General features: G+C 35.9%; 1 protein-coding gene across 1 annotated transcript in view; it reads right to left on the bottom strand.

The window, feature by feature from the left end:
- Positions 1-15,459, bottom strand: part of eIF3b (eukaryotic translation initiation factor 3 subunit b) — a 242,628-nt gene that overhangs the window by 106,425 nt on the left and 120,744 nt on the right. The window contains exons 7-8 of the mRNA XM_090410856.1: positions 5,955-6,021; positions 3,199-3,245 (exon numbers count right to left, since the gene is read on the bottom strand). Of these exons, the coding sequence (XP_090266982.1) occupies positions 3,199-3,245; positions 5,955-6,021 (114 nt within the window). The remainder of the gene's footprint in view (positions 1-3,198; positions 3,246-5,954; positions 6,022-15,459) is intronic.

Below are 15,459 nucleotides of genomic sequence, written 5' to 3'. Positions count from 1 at the left end.
GACTGTTGGATTTTGCCCGTGCTAACAGATTAGTTATTACCAATACCTGCTTCCAGAAACATCCAAAATGGACCTATACTTGGACATGTAACATTGATAGGTCAAAGCACCAGATTGATTACATCCTGGCTCTCCAGCGGTGGAAGACAAGCATCTCTGATGTGCATACTTGTCCTGGAGCAGATTGTGGTACAGACCATCAACTGGTAAGAGCCAAAGTAAGACTAAGACGCCGAAAACTTTCAGTTCAGGCACATTCCACTAGATTGGATGTTAGAGTAATTCCTAGTGGATTCACAGAAGAAACATTAACTCGGCTGGATGATTTTTTGGAGACCAATAAGGAAATCTCACCAGAAATGCTTTGGGAAAGAGTCAAGATGATAATACTGGATACAGTGAAGATGTATCTCGGCCCAATAAGAAAACCAAGAGACCCATGGATATCAGGTTCAACATGGAAACTAATCAAAAGAAGGCGGATGGAAAAACAAAGAGACACAGGGACCGAAGAATAGAAGAGATTACATAGAGAAATCAGAAGAGCCATCAAGCAGGACAAGGAAAAGTTCTATACTAATAAATGTGAAGAAATAGAGTTCCAGATGAGAAGGTATAATTATAAAAGGATGTTTTATTTAGTTCATGACTTAAAGCACAAGTTTAAGCCTAAATTGAATGTCATCAAAGACAGGAATCGATCATTACTAACAGAAGAGTTGGAAATCAAAAACAGATGGAAAGAATACTGTGAGGAACTGTACAGCAGAGTGGATAAAGAAAATCTGGAGTCCTCCCACCAAGAAAATTTTAATTTGGAACCTCCTCCGTTTAGGCATGAAGTTGAAAGAGCAGTTAAGCAGCTCAACAGCAATAAGGCCCCAGGTGCAGATGAAATCCCAGCAGAGTTAATTAAGACCACAGGGGATGGAGGGATAAGAGTGTTTTCATAGACTGATTACAAGGATATGGGAGACAGGATCACGGCCTAGAGACTGGAAGAAGTCAGTTTTCATACCACTACACAAGAAAGGTGATATGAAGGCATGCAAGAATTATAGAACTATTAGTTTGATATCTCATGCAAGCAAAATTTTATTAAAGATCATGCTAAATAGGATTGAGGCCAAAGTTGAGGCAGAGATACCCGAGGAACAAGCAGGTTTTAGGAAAGGTAGGGGCACCAGAGATCAGATCCTTTGCCTTAAACAGATCATAGAAAAATATAAAGAATTCAGACTCCCTCTGGTAATGTGTTTCTTAGACTACTCTAAAGCTTTTGACTGTGTTGAGCATGTGACACTGTGGGAAGTAATGAAAAGAATGGGTTTTCCTCAACACAGTATCACGTTGATAGCCAACTTGTATAAGGAGCAAGAAGCCACAGTAAGAACAGGTGTTGGATTGACTGACTGGCTTCAAGTTGGAAAAGGAGTTAGACAAGGATGTTTACTTTCTCCTCACTTGTTTAGTATATATGCAGAGGACATCATGCGTAAAGCAGTGGATGAGCTCAGAACAGGAATTAGGATAGGAGGCAGATTGATCAGTAATCTGAGGTATGCTGATGATACAGTACTCCTTTGTAATGACATGGAAGAACTAAGACTAATTCTTGACAAAGTTAAAAAGATCAGTAATAACAGAGGACTTCAACTCAATTCTAGCAAGACAAAGATCATGGTTTTCAAAGGAAAAACAAACAGAGAAGCTCTTGAGAAACAAGTGTATCTTAATGGAGAAAGAATTGAGGAAGTCAGCAAGTTTGAGTACCTGGGATCCATTATTAATGTGAAGAATTGCTGTTCAGAAGATGTCAGAAAAAGGTTAGGGATGGCTAAAACAACAGTCAGAGACCTGTCTAAAATCTGGAAGGATGGATCTATCTCCATGGGAACAAAGTTGAGGATTTTAGATGCAGTTGTTTTTCCAACAGCGACTTATGGATGCGAGACTTGGAACCTAAAGAAGTCAGATAAGAAACGGAAACTTTTGAGATGTGGTGTTAGAAGGCTGTTGAGGATATCATATACTGAAAGGCGTACAAATGAATGGGTGTTAGAAAAGATTGGTAGAACTTTAAGGCTTCTTAAGGATACTGACAGAAGAAAGTTAAAATATTTTGGACACATAGAAAGGATGGCAGGAGAACTTCTCAGAACAGTAATAGAAGGTAAAGTTCCTGGAAAAAGAGGCAGGGGTAGACCATCAATGAGATGGATGGATGGCATGTGTGGAGTGACTGATCTTCAGAGAGTTGAGGCTGCCAGAAAAGCAAACAATAGGACTACATAGCGAGGCCTGGTGTGGAACATCACCGAGCATTGGAGTGACCATACAGCATCTGTAGATGCCCAGTGAACATAGAGAGAGAATTCTTCCATCTCTGTTATGTTATCCACTTTCTCAACATCCAGAAAGTTGATGCGCCTGCAGGAATACATACTGTACTGTAGTCAACAATAATTATTTCTAATAGAGCTATCACTTTCCTGTCATCTGTAGTCATTACAGATATTCTTCCAAGATCCTTCTTCCATTTACTTGCTACATAAATGGTAAAATTTCCATCCTTTGTCTACTAAAGGATACATTATAAAATGAAATATCCTTCATTACTATGGCCATCACTCTCCTGGCCTGCTCTTTATGTGATAGTCTAAAAATGATCCTTAGACCTTCAAGCCTATAAGTATACAATTATGTCTACAAGCAGTCTTGTTTGGGACTGTCGATTCAACTTTTTTTTTTTTTTTTTTATGCTTCAGATCATAAACATGCAAACGGGTATATATAGTGCCTGAGAATACCTAAATAATGGAGTAGAAGATGCAAAAATGTCTGTATACTCTTTTTCAGTAAAGTTCTCTCCAAAGTTGAAATGTTGGTGTCCACAAAAATATTCCAAATATATGATCTTCAATTTATATTATCTAATTATACAGTTTTTCTCTATTAATTTGTATGATAAAATCGATATATGTATCAGAAAATAACATACCAATGTTTTAAACCTATACAGAGCATCATGATCTTTACTATGAAAAAGCCCAAAGCAATTTGCTCATTCAACTTAAAAAACATACATTTGATTGAACTAATTAAGAAAATATTGTGCTAACTGAAATGCAGTGATTTTATGAAGCGAAGAAACTTCTTAATCATACTAAGTACACAATATTCACTAATAAAACTTACCGGATTCCTGTTATTTTAATACTCTTCTTATCAAGAAGACCAAAAGACTAGAGAATACAAAATATAAAAACATTTTTGAACTATTACACAACAGCAATTACAATAAACAGATCTTATATAAATAAAATTAGAAAAAGTATATATATATATATATATATATATATATATATACACACACACATACAGGTATCCCTTGATTAATGCAGTTAATTAATCCCTCGATGTTACCATGTATATCAAAATCGCGTTAATCAAATCTAATAATCAATGGTACAAATTACAATTCGTCCATGATCGATTACTGTATTAATAGTTCGTTTTATATGGTACTCTTTTAGGAAAGATAAAAAATGAATGCAAAGTAGATGCTTAATAAATACTTCTATCTACATTATTTACTGCAATTTTTTTATTAAAAGAAGTTATCAAGAGTCGTTTGAACAGTTTTAGTTTTTTCCTTATTGGCATAAATTCTACGATAACAAGCAAAATGACTCTCAAGCAAAAAACAGTGTGGAATATCACTCGTAACATATGAATGCACAGCTACTCATGACCTCCAAAGCTATACACTGAATTGTGTAAGAATATTTATATTAAACATTCTGCATGTATCTGTCAGATCAGCTGCGAGCTCCGTAGGGTTAAAGGCACGTTAATCAAAACTCTTGTCGCAATTAATTTTGCAGCATTAATCAAATCCTACGTTAAGCAAAGGGATACCTGTGTGTGTGTGTGTGTGTGTGTGTGTGTGTGTGTGTGTGTGTGTGTGTGTGTGTGTGTGTGTGTGTGTGTGTGTGTGTATAAGCACTATAAATTATTAAAATTGGAAATCTGTTGGCTTTTTGCTGTATTAGACCAAATGTTCAATTTTTATTTCATTTCCAGTCACAAGCAATGTTTCTATTTCAAGTCAAATTTGAAAAATGCACCATAACAACAGTACAATGGAAGGAAAAGACAAGAAAAAAGAAATCAAGAGATCATTTCTGACAGTGCTCAGATCTTAATCACAGTAAAGAAAAAATATGAAATGATGTGAGATAAGATCAAGTACATTAAAAGCATTATGGCTGATTAAAAAAAACACCCATTAATAATCCTATTAGCATCATAATTCAATTAACAGACACTTCATAAGCAACAGGTTTAGAGATCTTTTGTTTTAACACAACATGCAGAATCACAGGCATTCAAAGACAGTATACGGGTCAACAATTGAAGTCATGCATCAATTATGGATTTTTTTATTTTTATTATTTATTTTTTGCAGACTGTGGACAACATGGACAACAGATGAAAGTATGAATGTTCCCAACCTTAACAGTCCTATATCTAATGCAAGACATTATTACACCGAGTATTCATGTATTATACTTGGCAAGAAATTATTTGTTTTTCCTACATGTTTTAATCTATAATAATCAGACAAAATTTTGCACATGAAATTTTTTTTTGAAAGGATCTGTGTAATTTTTCTGATCCCATGATGCTAAGACACAAGAAGAAAGACCATTATGGGTTTGATTCTAGTTGCTGAATAATGTACTTTTTTTTAGATCTTTACTCAATGAGTTTGAGTTTTTGATACTAGAAAACAGTTTTTCTCCAGGAAATCCGAGGTTTTCCTTCTGCAACTTGGCAAAATTGAATGCAGAACTCACTATTCAAGACAGCACATGAAATGTGGTTCACAGTTGCCTGCCATGCTCTCACCCTAATGGCTTCAAAATCATTGAGAGAGAGAGATGGCATAGGTTAAGGGTGGTGGCCAACTAACGACTGATTTCCAAAAAGTTCATTAGGACTAAATAAATTCCACCTATTCCCTTTTAGGAATCAAAATGATTAAATCAGATTTGGTTTATATTTTCTTGACTAGCTGAAATTGCTACAAGTTACCACAATATCTAATAATGCTAAATATATTTTCCAGGAAATGTACAGTCTATATTATAACAAGAATCACTTCCAGATGGGCTACAACTTTTATATAAAGGTTGAAACTGGTTGGTAAGTGACTCTTAGTATAACTGTAAACAGTATATATTTCCTACAAAATCTGTTCTGAATTCTGGAATCTCTGAGGCAACTAGTATATAAGTACTTAGATATGAAAAAGAAAATACTTCATCATTAGCTATTTGTACATGGCTATGGTAAATACAAATTAAATATGTATCATAAAATATATTATTCACCTCCCTGGGAAAATTTGCTACAGGTATCTGGAGTATAAAATAAAATGTTCAAAATCAGAATTGAAGTCAACAACATAGATAAATTAATTATCTGACCTCAATAAAGGTCAAAAGAGGTCTGGGAATAGCTTTTCCCATATTATCAAACCTGCTATCAACAGTTTTGCTTCCAATTTTATTACTAGGACTAATACAGATATCTTATATTTTGGCATATCTGATTGCATCAATCCACCTGGATCTTGGTCTTTTTCCTGTCAATCTGGCAGTAAATAGCTGTTTAGATTATCTCTCTCTCACTCTCAATCTGTTTAAATGACCACGCTACTTTAAGAAGAGCTCTAGTCAATACTCGAAACATCTTGTCCCATTACAATTACAATTACATACATCTATTACTACTGTTACAATCTTTTCCTTTGAAGACATGTCACTACGAAGGACATATACAAACATGTCATTTACAAAGACTGTCTCTAATTATGAACCTTTAAATATGCAAAAAATCCATACATAGAATAAAAATTATTAAAAAAAAAAAAAAAAGATACATACTGGAGTTTCATAAATACTCAAAACATCTTGTCCCATCCTCGCAAAGAATTTGTCATCATGGCTCCATCTTGAAGAGAAAAGTCTACAATTAATTTTGTCATACAAGCAAAGCAAGCAGATAAATAAAAAGTTACTATTGATTATTTAAAAAAGATCATAGTCCTATATTTTGCAAATGACATACCAAAATGTACACTACAAACTGTGAAATACTTGTTCTCTATGAGTAATTATATCGCACCATTAATATTTTAATATATATATATATATATATATATATATATATATACAAACACACACACACCACTAGAACAAGTTTGTGTGTGTGGTTATCACAAACTATGGATCATAAAACAAACAAGTTTACTTCAACTGGAGAAAATTAGTCATTTCTTTAACCTAAGTTTAACCTATATAATAAGATAAGGTGGTTAATGCCATCTTCACAGTTTAGTGTGTCTGATTTACATGTGGAGCAGAGGACCTAATTTTGTGAAAAAGAAACCTATTATCTCCAAATGAGAAGGTAATTTAGCTGATTTTCAGTTGAAAAGCTCTTATAAATGTCCCTTGTTTTGGAACAATTTCCCAACACAAAACTCATAGCATTATTTCTATTCCTTAGATCAATTTAGGATACTTCTGAAAAGATAGAGAAAGTGCTAGATAATAACACTACTTTTAAATCACACAAAGAACCCTTTACCTTAATTCAATACTAAATGACTATAAAGGTTTTACTGAGGGACCTGAAGTGAAGCCATTTCACGCTTGAAAAAATTCAGTGTTTGGTCTCTAGAACAGTTCCCCAAATTATTTTCTAACCAATATTCTCTCTAATTTTTGCTAGCCCATATGCACATGAAAAACATTTTGTGTGCAAGTTTGTCTCAGACTCATTGTGTGCGGTATCCTGTGCTCACAATAGTGAAAGTCAGAAGCCACAAATGCTAAATTAAATTGCTTAAATCTGCACAGCTACAAAAATCCAGCACTATTTGCATGACTTCAAGTGACTGTACGGTCTAGACAGTAAACATTCTAAAAAAAATATGGCTCTGCAGTGCTGACACCAGCACCAGTTTGCCAACAAATGGCAGAGACTAAACGTAACTAATTAGAGTGTAAGTTGGCATGGATTAAAGTAATGTTGGAGTGGAGACATTGTAGAAATTACTAAATAAGTGACAGGTATGATTTATCATAATATGTTTTTAGAGTATATTCCAAAATTATTGACTGTAAATTAGAAATTCTAAACGCAAAAATTTATTAGGGGTTTGCACATACAGCTTAGAGGGGGGACATTGTCTCTAACCCATTAGCCTGCCCGTGACACTAATGTACTGCATTGATCTCTAACCCAGAAACAATATTTATTTTTAAAGTTATCATTAAGATGTGCACTTTTCAAGAATCCCAAAATAACATTTCCTTCCCTTTCAAGGCCGGAAAAGCAACACCACTGCCAAATCCTTGAGAGAAGTAGTGCTATCTAGCAGCTCAGCTGCAGAGCTGTTTTACTGATATACCCTTGAATGGGGCAAGTTGAGTCTTCAGTTATTCAGCATGCCAATGAGGCTGTGATCCACACAACTTGCATGTGTGTGTGTGTGTGTGGAGTGGGGGGGGGGGGGGGGCAGAAACCTTGTTATAGGAACAAAACATGGAAAAATCCATTTTAGGTCTCAAGTATTGAAATGAAATACTATGGCATTCTCCACACACACTAGTAATATTTAGTCGTCAAGTACATAAAATTAGTTTACTTTATTGCCAGGCTTCTGCTAGCATTATCCCTCTTAAATTTCCTAAGCTTCTACTTTTTAACTTCCTACATCTCCAATCAAGTCAATATTTCTTCACAGTAGAAGCTTAGGTAATTTAAGAGGAATAATGACAGCAGAAGCCTGCTATCATTACAACCAAGTATATCAAGTTTAATGGTCCCCCCCCCCGCCCCAAATACTGTCATTTCATTTTTTACTTGAATGTTTGTACATTTGAGTTGAGAGTTTTCAGCTCTGAAGACTGACTGATTATTTTTAAAACTGCCTTAGACACCTTCTGCTCAAAATTAAATGGCGATAACTTCCTATTTCAAATCATCTCTATACTTGTCTTCAACCAGTGTGACAATATTGTTATCAACAACAACAACACACTCAAGGAGACTACTTATTTCTGGTGTCTTCTCTCCATGTGAATGAGTGTATATTATGTTGAAACAGTGCATTAGTAATGACAGGGGAGAGGCTGTTCCAAAGAAAAGAAATAGATGGAACGAAAGAGAATCTGGTTCAGTGAGTTTCAAGCTATAATGTAAAAGGGTGTTGGTTAGCAGTAGCTCTTGTCCTTATGATTTTGGAGGAAAGCAAAAGAATGATGGCCAGTTCAGCAGCACACTATCAGTGAAAGTATCTGTAAAATAAGAATAAGGCAGAAACTAAATGTTTATGAGAGAGGGTTCATTAATTAACCACAGTGCTCTCTTCTGGATAGTATTGAGAGCTCTTAGAGAGGATTTGGGTGCACCACCTAAATTTTGTGAGCAATATTCCATGGTTGGGTGGATTTGTATAGAGTTAGCAGCTGTAAAGGTGGAATGAAAGAGAAGCTGGTTCAGTGAGTTAGTGTAATGAGCAGAAAAGTATACAGAGTTTGCTGGTGGCTGCAGAAGCTCTGACTAATGTGTTTGTACCAGTAAAGACTGGAGGTGTAGGTCAGTCAAAGAACAGAAATCTTATTGTGTTAGGATATCTGGGTATTACTGAGAGTTATTGGAAAGAATGTAAAATCTTCAAAATTAAGTGAATATTGAATACCACATTATTTCTTAGCCAAATAAGAAACTCAAAGATAGGAAATCTAATCTAAGAGTTTCATGCCGAACATAGAAAACTATATAAAGTTTGGCGAGACCAAGTGAAAGTCAACACCTGGTAGTGCAATGCTGGGAAACTCGTAGTAAAGGTGGAATAAACTCCAATCAATGTCTTTAGTATTTTCCCCATAATGTAAAACACAGCTCCTAGAAGATGTATTATTGTTCTACATTATGAGAGAAGGTCACTACCCAGACCGGTTTCAGCCTTTTTTGAGGTCTCGTTAGTGAGCAGGTAGACCTAGATGTAATACTAAAATTTCAGTAGTCAGAACTTATTCCTTTACTGTACAATTCACCAAAAGGTGCACAAATACAATTACTGAAATAAGAGCCAACAGCCTTCACTTTGACAAAGTAAAATATTCAAAATTATACTTCACCGTAATTTTGAATATTTTACTTCGTCGAAGTGAAGCCTGTTGGCTCTTATTTCAGTAACTGAATGTAAAATCTTTCTTTCAAGAGATCAGACAGGCTTGAATCTGGATAGCAATGCAGTCCACAAGAAGTTCAGGACAGTGGTCATGGTGGATCTTGAGGGTTCTAACAATTGGACATTACAAGGTTTTTCAAATGAAAAGAAGGAATAGCATATAAAAATCTTATCTATAGCTCTGCATCTGCAAAGCTATAGATAAGATTTTGTCTATGAGAGAGATCATTTATATACAGACCAGAGAATAACAGTTTGTTAAGTAGGCCTCTGTGCAAAATCCAATCAAATAGTTTTGAAATATCAAGAGTAACCACAAACCTCTCTGAATTTTTTCACCGTTATATCAGATGTTTCCTCTAATGACAAAAATTTCATACACTTCTTTAGTAGAACCTTCGCTTGTACCATAAACACAAGTAGGTCTCATTGCCCAATTCTTCATTTTGATGGTTGGTCACGCTACTTAAAACTGCATGCCACTCAAGTTTATCTTCATGTTTATTGTTAAATACTATAGCTACCGTATTTACTCGAATATAACTTGCACTTTTCCCCAAAAATTGAAGTTAAAAAAATCACGGTGCAAGATATATGTGGAGATTTTCAGAAACTAAATTTTATCAGGAAAAAAATAAATCAGCATTTATAATCCTTAGTATTCATTATAATTTATAATTGCTCACATTACTTATAAAATGAATGCATTTAAATTTTAATTATCAACGTTATTTATGTGATTGGCCGCTCACCTTCATTGCACAATATATTTAAATCTTTAGCAATGTTTTGTAATGCAAGTTTCTGTTTATGACAATATTGCACATTAAACTCAGTCACTGTAAACTCACACCCTGCTACACAACTGCCAAGTTTTTCTGCAATACCAATTACTTTCAGCTTAAAACCAGCACTGTAATAACTTGAATGTTTCTCCATATTTCAAGCAAAAATTATCAGTAATTTATAAGACTTGAGAAGCATTAAGAACAATCCTTCATGAATGACTAACAATAAGTGAAAGTGGAGTGTGAAACGGACAGCAATGGTATAGAGATAGCTGCGCTATGAAGACATGCATATGACTGGTGCAGCAAAAGATTGCAAGCCGACGATTGTTGAGTTTAAGAAATTCGGGTGAAAAAATATTCGACCGAATTTCAAAATATCTGAAACTGCTAAACAACATTCAACATCTATTTCTTAAAGTTTTAACCTTTTTTTGCAAAATAAATAATAACTTTTAAATTTTTTTTTCTGTAAAGTAAAATAAGGGTGCATAATAAAACAAGTAATTACTCCATACTTCAAGGATATCTTTTTCTCCAGTTTTCATGTCACCTTTATCATCTCTAATTCCTTTCAGCACTCTTTCCTCTATTTTTGAGATTTCTTCAACAACCGCCAGAATATCTTGCCACCTTCTTGATATTTTCTATTTCTATGTTCTTAACAAAATCTTCCCATGACTTTTATTTAGCTAGTTTTACACAGTGTTTAGCTTTCTTATATTTGTCTCTGTATTCTCTAAGACCACAAGCTGACTTATTTGCCAGGAACTTTCGATATACTTTCTTCTTTTCCTTCACTGCCTCTTTAACTTCCTGTGTCCACCATGGAGTTCTGATTTTTCTATCCTTGCAGACAACCTTACCACATGTTATTATCTATTGGGTTACAAAATTAAATTAAGCTGGAGAGCAACATGTTCACACAAAATATTAATCATATAAGTATACATATAAATTACAACAAACCAGTGGGATGGTGGCCAATAAAAGCTGAAAAATTGCTTGGTCCTAAAGTCAGGGGTTTGCTTGAAAATTAAGTGGGCTGAATATGTGCGATCCAAATTATTGGGATTTTTATGTCACCATTATTATTAAGATTAGGGTGGTTAATCAAAAATTCACAGGCTTCATTAAATTTCTGTTCATACCAAGTTTTTGTATGTTTCTACCCTTTTTCACAAATGTCCCAATCAGTGACACAATTCTTCTCTTACAGAAAAATTTCCGCCAACATTACAGCTCTCTTTGCCTAAATACTATGTTCCAGTTACTTCGTTTGACAAAATAATTTTTACATAGAAAAAGAAGGTACAGCTATGGGCTCACAACTATTCACCCCATTTGCTAACTTTTATGTGGAATTTTGAGCTCTAGATTCTTTTCCTTTAAAACCTACAGTTTGGCTTAGACACATTGACGATGTTTTTGTTATTTGGCCACACGGCCACCAAACGTTAAACACATTCCTTAGCCACCTGAACAAACAACTTGAGTGCATACAATTTACTACTGAAATTGAAAATCAGAACTCGATCCCTTTCCTGGATAACACTAGTCACACGTCTTTCCTCAGGCTGCCTATCCTTCACTGTTTACTGTAAGCCTACACATACCAGCTGATATCTACATGCTAACTAATACCGCCAGCCTTCGCAAAATAACACCCTCAAAAACAGAGCTATAACAATTTGCTCTAATGAACAAGCTCTTAAACAACAAGAATTACAAATTACTAGCAATACATTTATAAATAATGGCTATAGCAAAAATACTATTAATAGTGTTCTTCATAAAACTTCATCAAAAAAAATTATAGATTACAGTAAAACCATAGCTATCCAATACATTCAAGCGTTATCAGAAAAAACATATAGAATTCTACACCATTATAATCTTAATGCCACTTTTAAATTGCCTATAAAATTAAAAAACATATTCAACTCCTACAAGGATCCTCTCCCACCAATGGCTCACCCTGGAGTTCATTGTATCTACTGCACCTGTAACTTACCTTATATTGGGGAAACTGGACATGCAATCCCTACCAATAAAAAAGAACACAAATTTGGTGAAGCAGGCCGCCCAGATCATGCTCTTACCACCCTGCACCAAACTGACTGGAAAAGTACTTGTTCTTTACATCACGCAAAAACCTGGTATTAATGGAAATTTAAAGAAGCCTGTGAAATTTTGATTAACCATCCTAATCTTAACAATAACGGTGGCATAAAAATCACTAAATTTGGATGGCACACATTCAGCCCACTTGGTTTTCTAGCAAACCCTGACTTTAGGACTAAGCAATCTTTCAGGTTTTATTTTAGACTAAGTAATTTTTCAGCTTTTATTGGCCACCATCCATACTGGTTTGTTATAATTTATATGAGAAATTTTTTGTGTGAACATGTTGCTCTCCAGGTTAATTTAATTTCATAACCTAATAGATAATAACAAGATGAGCTTTGATGTAGTAAGGTTTTTTTTTCCGAACAGCAGTCACTGCCTCTGCACTCTCATGCTGTGGCAGAAAGCGGCTGGAGTGGCAACGGACAGTGATGGTGGAACCAAAAAGTCCAAAAAACTATTCGGGAAAAAAAGGAGTCCTACCTAACATGGCTTAGGGTCAGGTCACCTGAGATGCGTTTGCAGTATGCTGAGGCATGAAAAGCTGCTGCTGAGGTAGTAAAGACAGCAAAGCAGAAGGCTTGGGAATCCTTTGGAAAAAGATTAGACTCATCCTATGCAAATGCAAACAAAGTATTCTGGCAGACCATCCACTGCCTTCGAGAGAGGAAATCGTGCACAGCAAGGGCAATTAAGGCCTCTGATGGTGCACTTTTAACAACCGAGAAGGATATTCTCTACAGATGGAGGGAATACTTTGAGAGTTCTTAACCCAGATGGCCCAGCAGTCGTGGACATCCAAGAGATGCAGATTGGAGCAATGACTCAGCAGAAGAGGTCCATTTAGCAATAAAATTGCTAAAATCGGGCAAGGCTGCTGGCGATGATGAAATTCGGCCCAAAATGCTAAAAGCCTTAAATCGAGGCAGTGTTCTCTGGCTGACCCGAGTGTGTCAGGCTGCTTGGATATCTGGGCAAGCATCAAAGCAATGGCAGATAGGCATAATAATACCAGGATTGCAGTAACTATCGTGGCATCTCTCTACTCAGACTGCCTGGGAAAGTGTATGCTAGGTGCTTGGAAAGACGGTGCAGGAGCATAGTTGAGTCAAAGTTCCAGGAAGAACAATGTGGCTTTCGTCCTGGTAGAAACACAGCTGACCAAATTTTCACTTTAAGGCAAGTCTTTGAGAAATCTTGGGAATATGCCAAGAATGTCAATGCATGTTTTGTGGACTTGGAGAAGGCATATGACTGGGTTCCTCGGGATAAGCTTTGGCAAGTAGTACAGGAGTATGGAGTGGATGGCCAACTATTAGCTGCCATCAAATCCCTGTATGAATGCCCGGAGTTTTGTGTCAGGGTAAACAGCACAAAGTCTGAACCTTTCACAATCTCCGTTGGCCTCCGCCAAGGGTGTGTTCTGTCACCCTACCTTTTCATAATATTTATGGACTGGATTGATAGGCACAGCCGAGGAAGTGAGTGTGTCAGAATTGGAAGATGTAGCATTGGACGTCTGCTTTTTGCAGATGACCTAGTTCTGCTTAGCTCTTCCACAGATGACCTCCAGCAGACCTTGGATAGGTTTATAGCAGTTTGTGCAGACGATCAGAATGAAGATCAGTGTGGCCAAAACTGAAACATTTGTGGTCTCAAGACAACTATCCCAGTGCACTCTACATGTAAGTGGAGTCTCAATGAAGCAGGTGGAGAAGTTTAAATACCTTGGGTCCATATTCACGAATGATGGAAAATGGGATGTAGAGCTAGATACTCGAATTGGCTTAGCAAGTTCAATATTGCGGGAGCTTGGCCGTTCGGTAGTATTGAAGCAGGAGTTAAGCCAGAAGGCAAAGCTGGCTGTCTTCAATACAATCTATGTCCCCATCCTCACCAATGGTCATGACAGTTGGGTAATGACCAAAAGAACAGGAAGTGAGTGTGAGCAGACACGAATCCAAGCGGCTGAAATGAGGTTCCTTCAAGGGGTTGCGGGGCTGACAAGACTTGACAGAGTCAGAAGCTCTGCAATTCGGGAAACCCTCAATACTCAACTGCTGCTTCTCTGTGTTGAGAGATCACAGTTACGTTGGTACGGGCACCTGGTCAGAATGCCACAAGAGAGGCTCCCTCAGCAGGCCCTGTTTGCCAAGCCAGAGGGTGGGAGGCCAAGTGGAAAGCCAAGGACTTGCTGGATAGATTATATCCAAAACCTTGGGTGGACACGTTTGGGAATCCCACCAGAACACCTGAGCTTGGTGGCAGAGGATCGTGACCATTGGAAGTTCCTCTTGCAGCTGTTGCCCTCACAACCCAATTAGGAAAGGTGGGCCTTGAAGATGTATGTATGTATGTATTAAATAAATTTTACTCTAACACAGTAGTTATTTCCATAATTTCATGATGTAATTATAATGTACCATTTACACAATATAATTGTAGTGTTTTGAATAGCTTTTCTCTTGGTACTTTGTCATATGCCTTTTTCAGATCTACAAACTCAAACAGTCTTTGTTATAAACATATGATTTATGATTTCTCAACTATCGAACTTCAAGTGAAAATCTGATAGTAACAATTTGGCCTAAACTCAGTTTCTGGGGGAAAACTGAGGAAGTTTCCCTTTGTCAGTATTTTTTTTTTAAACTTCTCTTGAACATTTTCTAACTCTGCTAGGTCATTGGTTGTTTGATTTAAACTGTCAAAGTAATTATCCTAGACATTTAGTACAGTACTCTAAATCTATTATTATCATCCACATAGATTGCATCTGTGAAGAAAAGCAGTATTAAATCTAACATTAAAATACTTATTTAAATTGACTATTTAGGAAATGTTGATCATGTATCTGAGAAAAAACTATTTAATACCAACTAGTTTGACCAACTTGAGCTGTTGGCATCTTCAGGGTACAGGACTGATGATAGGAACTAAAGCTAACAAAACATGTTACAGACTAGACATTAACAGATTTCTAATTATAAATTACAAAACAACACTGAATGTGTGCAATACACATGTGGCATGTACATGATTTCACTTGTTGTTGTTTAGGAATGTTTTATAGTTGGTACTAAAGTTTATTTCTTGTGTGTTTGGAGATCTAATTAGGGACTAAATTAGCTTTAGAATTAGTAATAACCAGTCCATGTCCTGAGCAGAAATCCAACAGATAAAAGCTATTATCATTAGATCTCTAAACACACAAGAAATGAACTTTAGTACCAACTATAAAATGTTCCTAAACAACAAGTGAAATCATGCATG

Source organism: Typopeltis vanoorti, chromosome 21, assembly GCF_054136105.1.
Source record: "Typopeltis vanoorti isolate ZY-2024b chromosome 21, IOZ_Tvanoo_1.0, whole genome shotgun sequence".
Taxonomy (NCBI): Eukaryota; Metazoa; Arthropoda; class Arachnida; order Uropygi; family Thelyphonidae; genus Typopeltis; species Typopeltis vanoorti.
This window is presented reverse-complemented; position numbering and strand designations above follow the sequence as displayed.